This window comes from Homarus americanus, unplaced genomic scaffold, assembly GCF_018991925.1.
Source record: "Homarus americanus isolate GMGI-L3 unplaced genomic scaffold, GMGI_Hamer_2.0 scaffold43075, whole genome shotgun sequence".
Lineage (NCBI taxonomy): Eukaryota > Metazoa > Arthropoda > Malacostraca > Decapoda > Nephropidae > Homarus > Homarus americanus.
In genome coordinates, this window is record NW_024756438.1 from 1,036,723 (window position 1) to 1,045,242 (window position 8,520).

At 35.8% G+C, this 8,520-nt stretch overlaps 1 protein-coding gene across 6 annotated transcripts in view; it reads left to right on the plus strand.

The window, feature by feature from the left end:
• LOC121856812 (monocarboxylate transporter 14-like) overlaps positions 1-5,876 on the plus strand; it is a 64,865-nt gene extending 58,989 nt beyond the window's left edge. For all 6 annotated transcript variants that reach the window (XM_042352534.1, XM_042352532.1, XM_042352535.1 and 3 more), the window contains 2 exons: positions 358-483; positions 1,005-5,876. In XM_042352534.1, coding sequence (XP_042208468.1) covers positions 358-483; positions 1,005-1,171 — 293 coding nt within the window. In that variant the 3' untranslated portion in view covers positions 1,172-5,876. The remainder of the gene's footprint in view (positions 1-357; positions 484-1,004) is intronic.
• Positions 5,877-8,520: the final 2,644 nt, after the last annotated feature.

Genomic DNA, 8,520 nt, shown 5'->3' on the forward strand with positions numbered 1-8,520 from the left:
TGGGGGGAAATCATAATACAAGGTATTAGTACGTAGAATAGTAGTATGGAAAAATATGAATTCTGTAAAACACAGAATATATTATTTATCTCAAATTTTCAAATACCTGTACTGTACTCACTGAGAGTTGTGAACTCTTGGGACAATCTACTAGTGTTATGACAGCACAAAGTGTGAGCTCATTCAAGACCAGACTTGACCAACACTGGTGCAGGTACAGATACATTCTGGAACCAGCATGCCCAGTACTTGCCAACAGTGCGTAAGAGATGTGACCGACTGCCCAAGTGGCTAACAGGCCACTACGGTATATTTGTGGTTTTATACATTTTATTTACAGCTGCCTTTTAATTACAGCTGCATTTGCTTCACTGCGTTCCATTCTACTTGTGGAGCTTCTAGGCTTAGAGAGATTGACAAATGCTTTTGGCCTCCTCCTACTTTTCCAAGGCATTGCTGGGATATTTGGAAGTCCTGTGGCAGGTAAGAAACCCCAGGTTATTATAGTCATTGATTTAAAAGGAAAAACATCCATTTATAACATACAGTACTTCAGTACCAGTATGCTTACTTATTTCACACAAACAATTGTATTAAGTTTATCAGTAAGCTTTTAATATACCATCATTCTCCTAAAAAGCCTTGTAAGTGCATTCAATACCCAGTGTTTTCAGTTTACTTCTCATATTCTTCATGTTTAATCTTGTTTGTTTAGTAAGAAATGGTGGAACGTTGTCCTTGGACTTATCCCTTGTTGGCCTGAGTACACCAACAGAACAGGAGTGAAATATGATCCAGTACCATATACTTGCATAAGCATTTTGTCATAACTAAAATTTTGGCTAGCCACAGATGGTTTGATTAGCTGACTAAATAGTACTGTAATTGTCAAATGATGTATGACATCACATGCAACCTTTTTATATTTCATGGGTTGTGTCTGTTCCAAAAATATGTTAAATTTCCTTATTTTTAATTCCCAATTTACTTTTTTCCCAAATCAGGTGCATTTGTTGATCTGACCAACAACTACGACGTGAGCTTCTACGTGTTTGGTGGACTGTTTGCATTCTCGGGTATTGTGTGCATCCCGCTTCGGTTCATCAAACGCTGGGAAGACAGCAGAACAATAAAACTACAAGAAGCAAAAGATATTGAACTGAAGGCATAGTGATAATATTCCAAATTTATGGGACACAAACCGAGTGGACTTGGTAAATTCAAAGTAGTCAGCGTAAGACTTGCAAACTTGATACAAAGAAGAAAATTTATTTATTCATATAATTATTTTCTTTTCCTTTAAAAAAACTGATGTTATTTACATGTCAGCTTCAACACAAACTAATAAAATTAATGTTTTACTTTTAACAGACAATTGAGTTGTTTTTGAAAGTATGATTTTTAGATATGGCAATACAGGTACTGTATTTTACAATGAGTCAAAATAATATTTCTATTACTGAATATTCGAAAACAGTTCAAGTTGCAAGCCTTAAGAATGAGAGTACCTATAAGTTCTCAGGTTTGGGTACTGCTGTACTTCAAAGTTAAATGCTCACAGAAACAGTTATTTTGTCAGCACTCTTAATGGACGACTCCTGTATTGAGTTACGACAGAACAAAAACTTTTGGACTACCGGTACACATTGATTTCAGATATAAAGCACAACAATAGTGAGATACTGTACATACAAACTGCACACACATACTACACACATGCATGCAAGAACTCTTTACTATTTACATACCGTCTTCACAATGAAACTGCCTTAAAAATACTGTACGGTATATTCAGAATAACATGTGCCATAAAAAGATTAAGTGGATGAATTCAGATACATGTATATATTGTACTGTACAGTATTTTAAAGTGGGTAAAAACATTAAAATATAATATACTCGTAGATTACTCCTCAAACTCTGGTCACATAAACTTATGGTAGATGAATTTAGTAAACCATGAAGGTACTGTATACCGTGAATGAAAGGTTAGGTAGTACACTGTAGAAGAAATAAAATGTAGCCTTCCCCATTTTTCCACAGGAAAAAAAACATAAAAACTACAGAGAACAAAAGCAGTACGGGGGAGGAGAGAAGGAGTACAAACAAAAATAAAACACTTCTCACTGGCATGTTTCTGTTGGTCACACGAGCCCTACAGGCTACACGCACACATTACCACAAAACCTCAAATCTCTATTCAACACAAAAAGATTTACTGTGTCTACACTTGTTTCTTTGTCTCACACACTTTACTCTTGTCCCTCAGGTGCAACAAGGCTGAATTCTTTTTATTTTTATGTTATCATCAGGAACCTAAATGCACTACAGTATTTGTATAACATTTAACACCCATAATACCAGTTACTATTCACTATAATGATTGTGAATCAAGCTGGAACCCTTTAAGGTCATGTACACAAAAACTTTAAATGGTGCTCTATTATATACTGTACTGTACTGTATTGTACTCATCCATCCATACTGTATTATCCATTATACATTACCTTAAATATCTTAAATAAAAAGATCATACATGACAACATTAATTCTGTTAAACAAGAGAGACATGAGACAATTGTGGTCATGAGAGAGACAGACAAATAGTGAACCTTGATCAAGATATGAGGCACATACAACCAGGGTGGACAAAGAACCACTAAGGTCAAAATGGAGAATTATTCATAAAAGGAGAGGGAAACCAGCTCTGTATCCTAAGAAAGACTCGGTTACTCAGAATGGAAGTGGCAATATGGTCGATTTTGCGATTAAGTAAAGCTACCCATGCATCACTACATGCAGAGCTGGTAGTGAGGGTGGCGGCAGCACACCGGAGAGAGGAAAGCGCCATAGACCTCTATTTTTTTCCTGGAGCTTTGTCCACTCTGGTCGTACTGCCTCATATGTAATGTATACGTATAATATTTTAGGTTGTGTTTTACATAGCAATTACAAATTTGCAATTCATATTGAATACAATACTACTGTTCTGTAACCCATCTGTAAGTGTTACAGCAATAGTGTTTACTAGTGGTTCATAAACTACATATTAATAGTTGCTCACAATGTGTTTGTTTATATATATATATATATATATATATATATATATATATCATACTGTACTTAACCTCCACCAATGAGAGTTGAACCCAAACTCTTTGTGGAAGTCAAGAATGTTACCCACATGCCATCAAGTGCACAAAAATATCTGATCAAATAGGACACACAGACATACATACACCCAACTCACACACACACACACACTTGGAAATAAACAAAGGTACAGTTATGTGAATGGGCAGAATTATTTACATTTGAAAATAACAGTGAAGAGCAGTGTCATTTATGAAGGTCATATTCTGTATACCTGGGAGGAGCAATGAATATGGAAGATGATAGTACGGTACGTAATTGTTGGGAGATATAGAGATGGATACAAGAAAGAGAGATGGATACAAGAAAGAGCATTAGCATAGAGAAAATTAGCGAGTGTTACATGAGATAATGAATATGTGTGATACTGTACTGGACCAACTTGTAGTTACCATACTGTATAGTCAATAGAAGCACGTGCCATACTAGCAATACAAACTCATCCATAATTAGCTCTGTGTTGCAATAATAATATGCCAGATATTTAGGTCCTGTAGAAAACTTATTAAATGTCTCATCTATTTAATCATACACAGCAGATTCTAAACCTGCCTAAATAAGAATTGCAGGCAATCAATCACAGTGTTGTAGAGACATTATAGAATTTCCATTATACAGGTACAGGGTACTCACAAGTCCCTCAATTTTCGTGTTTACAGAGATCCACGAGAAAGTCACAGCACACACCCAGATCTTGTACTGCCATCATTTATTATTTCACCAGAGAAGTAAGTGCTGTATACACAAAAAAATAATGTACTACACACCTAAGTCATGAATGCATAACTTTCTCAAGGGTTCCTATAAACACAAACACTTCAAGGAACTATGAAAACACTCTGTACATTGGAGATTTAGTGAACATTTTTAGACTGGGTATCTGATGGCACATAAATCAGGTATACTTTAGTATTCCAGATTAATTTTGCAACAGAATTGATGCTTCAGGGTGGAACTGTAATGCTCACTGAACCATTACAGTGAGGTATGGTAAAAGTATGAAAATCTAAATAACACAATGAATTATTGGAGATATGAAGTTGCATTGCATTTTCGTATGAGTTCTGGATTCACTGGAATATTTTGGTATGAAGTACTGTACTGGTAAGGCCTTTTCAAACATGCAATACTGTACATGTACTGTACTACTGTAAGATCATGCAGTTAATATTACCAGAGAACACGTTACGGCTTACAAGTTCTTAGACTACTGTACTGTATGTATCTAAATTACTTTTAAGAGCTTAACAATGTCAAAGATCAAATAGTATATACAGTATGAAGGTACAGTATATACTGTATATATATTACTAGAATGACACAGTAGGTGCTTGGAAAACTTTTTTCCGTCACTGATTACTCATGTATTTAAGAAGAATGCGTATATCAAGTGGTGTTATAATATTTATACTCTCTCTATGGAATGAAAAGTCACCTATCACCACTATACAGTATAGTGAATGTAATGTATGGGAATTCATAAATGTGTATATAGTACTTATCTCACTTGCCTGTTTTTTGAAGGACTTAACTACCATACATTTTGAGGTCAGGACAAATGAGGGTATGTTACCTTACTAGTTTGGGAATTAACTATATACAGTATATGATATTACTGAACAATACTGAACACTTTTCTTGAGTTAGTGTCTCTTTGGCATCGCAGAAAGATGATGAAAAGTGTAGTTATATAAGAGTTGTTTTAAATCAATTCTTCCACCAGTTACATGATTTTTTTTTTTTACAAAGGCTTACACTGTGATATTTTTCCACAAACATTATCAATGTTTTGCCATACAAGTAATATGACATGCAAGTTTATTTTTAGCATTATATAAACTTTATTTATTTTTTACATACTGTTCCTTACATGTACAGTACCCTGAATTATCATGAAGTATATTTAGTCAGGTCACATGTCGGACCTGATGAGCATTATTTGTACTGTACTGATGCCACTTTAGCCCCTCATATATACACTACTGTATATTTTACTTGCCTGGTGTGTGGGTGATAAAGCACCACCAAGTACAGTATTTAAGACATACAGGAGGTGAAATTTCTTTTGAAGTTTTTTTTTTTTTTATTAAATACAGTTACTTTATCTTGGTTAACTATGAAATGATCAAGTATTAAAAAAAATATTTTTAAGTATATAGCAAATGCTGTTAATTCCATATTGCACATATAACCCAGTTTTTATTGTATATTTATACTGTTAAGAGCATGTGATATTTATATTATAGAGTTTAGTACCTTTGTTTCTGATATCCATTTGAATGTTATTGTTTGCTTAGCATACTGTACCTGCAGACTATAAATGTTCGAATATTATATCAAGAAGGTAAATAATGCCTGATAAGTTTTACAGTTATCCGCTGTAACATTTGCTCCTCTTAGATTATAGCTACAACCTCTTCGTGAGGCACATGTTTTTAGGTACAGTATATATTTTGTCACAATTTAGCAAGTAAGAGGCCTTACCTGAATTACTGAACTGGGTCTCTTGTTTCAACTGTGTCCATCCAGTGCTAGCTAACATTAGGTTTAAGTATTTTCTTTAGGGTTTAGTCAAGGTTTGATATTGAATTATAAATCAGTTTTAATGAACTGATAAAACAAATAATTTATGCAAGTACTGGTACTGTACTTAAACCTTGTATTGTCACTTGAAATATTTTATTGACGAGTTGATATGAAATAGGAATAAAAGAGTTTTTTTACTTGTGTTTACATATCCACCAATAAGGAATATTACCCTTTCATTATGGTTCACAATATATGACAGCAGCAACTTTATTAAATCCAGATCCCAACAGTACTGTGCAGAGGTAGATGCACATGACACTCCTGAAGAGCTTGAGGCTGACAATAGAGGAATTAATTATCAACAGGGTTGGAGTCTTGCAAATGATTTGTAAGAAGAAAGTACTGGGAACAAGTGCAACCATGGGAGACACACAAAACATTTATGTGAAAACAGTCGATCAATCTCAAACCACACAACCTCCTACCAAAGCAGAGGTTTGATATACTGTAGGAGCATTAATCCTAATGAACGTGAGGCTTGAATAATTGACAAACCTGTCTGAGGAAACATGTAAAGGACCTTAGAGTCAGTCAGTTATAGGCATGAAGGAAAGTTGTTAATGGACTTAACAATTTCCTAATTTATCCTATCCAATCCAATATCCTCAAAACCATAAGCTAACTCATCCCATCCCCAGTGATTCTTAGTCATGCAGTATTGATGTCACTCTCTACAGTACTACACAGCTTGGTTTGCCCATATGCATATTTTGTTCTCATTTATAATGGCACCAGTATATGTACAATTCCTTTGCAAATAGAAGTTTCAATACACTGAAGTTCTCCTGATATGAAGTAGCCCTCATGTTTGTCAACGTTTAATATTACACTAAAGTTAAGGATAATACTTACAATAGTTGACTGAATCACATCTCTCATCGTCTAGATTTCTTGTGTGTAGGGTTGGCAGGCCACGATGGACATTGTTAACTCTGGTCCCCACAAAACATTCTCCTTCCTTGTTCTTGATTAAAGCTGCTACTTTACAATAATGTCTTATACCTCCTCTGATTGATGTGCTGTAACGTCCCTCCGCGTTAAAATATTTACCTGTAGAGTAAAGACAGTTCACGTTAGTCTGGTAGTGTACAAGAGGCACATGTCAGCACACCGCCTTGACAGCTGACACACCATGTTCTAACGGTAAACAAAAACAATTCTGTCAAGTAAGCCAACTCAGTCACTGATATTAATAAAACATCCTTAACCTACTTAACATACATCCTTGACATACATCCTTAACATACATCCTTGACATACATCCTTAACATACATCCTTAACACTCACCAAAAGTGAGTTGTAAAACCCATGAGCCCATTTGTATCCACGACTCAGGCATGGGCGTGACTAGGTGCTGACACGTGTCTTCTGCTGCGCCCTGAACCAAGAGTAAGACATTCGGCCTCAGTCTTGTATTGGTGGTTTACGTCTGTATAAGTTATTTGTTATTATCTTGTGGTAAGGCTATGTTAACCTCCAGGTACCTTCATCTTTCTATCAACATTTATACGTGTAGCACAACCTTTGGAAGCTAGTGAAGAAAAATCCTCAAATAGGTAAAAACAAAAATGGCGGAGTTGTCTTGGAAGGTCTGGAGCCCCGAATCATTGGCAGCTAGTGACGGTTTATATTCGTTCCTGCGTGATTATTTTCTGAAATACCACAATAAATATTTCATCCACTAGGACCTTGGTTACAAATAATGGTCTCTGGTCTCAAATGGTAAATGCCCAGACTTATGTGGAGAATTAAGTCTGTTACTCCCAGTACATTTTTCAATGCCACTGCCACATGGCTTCATTAGTCTATTGACCCATACAAAGCCTAGTTATCTATAAACGTAGCTGTACACACGAAAACAGAAACAACTGCACCTTTTTATATTGATATACTGTAATGGCACTTATAACTCACCCATATTACATTATAATGAAGAAAATAAAGGAGGGTTGCTTGGGGCAGGCGTCACTTGGCAGCCGGCTGGCAGTTGTCTCTGCTGACACTCGGGGGGGGGGGGGTACAGGGAGCGCCTTCGTGCATGAATCAAAATTATTTGATGTTTGCCGAATTTCTATTAACTAAATTTTTATTTTTGGGATTGATATTAGAACGTAAGTAAAGGGACCTAAAATAAATATTTATTACCCTAGGCCTAAAATATGGGCAGATCCTAGCTTATATACACCCCCATGTTTTGCCAGCTATAGTACAGTACATACATACAATGGAAAAAAAAATAGTCACCATTGAGAACAAAAATGAACCTAAAGAAATTAGTTTCTTCTATATTTAAGTTGGGCGCCCTGTTCGGCTGTACCTTTTGGACACTCCTAAATCAGGCATTGACCAATTTGCCCTACTGCCTTGTGCCTACACAATTTACTGAACTATTTATCCTCCTTCCTTCTCATTAACTCTACCTCCCCTAGGTGCATGTGCACAGCCACTCTCATCGTGCTATGGTGTCATTCCCATGATGTAAATTCTCTAAATGTTCTCCTCGCCTCAAACTAGGTAAACAAACAGCCTTTTAGCTAGTTATAGGTCCTGTGACAATTTCATTACTTACACTTTGAGCATCATCCTTGTCTGTAAACTCAACAGGCATCCTCTGCATGGCCCTCTTCCACCTCTGACTAGTCATCTGTTCCAGAATCTTACCTACTTGGCTTGAGACAACTTTTCTGTATTACCATTTGTTTCTCCTGATTAACTTTCCATGTTTTAGTCAAACTTATTAACATGTGACCAACATTATATCCTCCACTTTCATAATA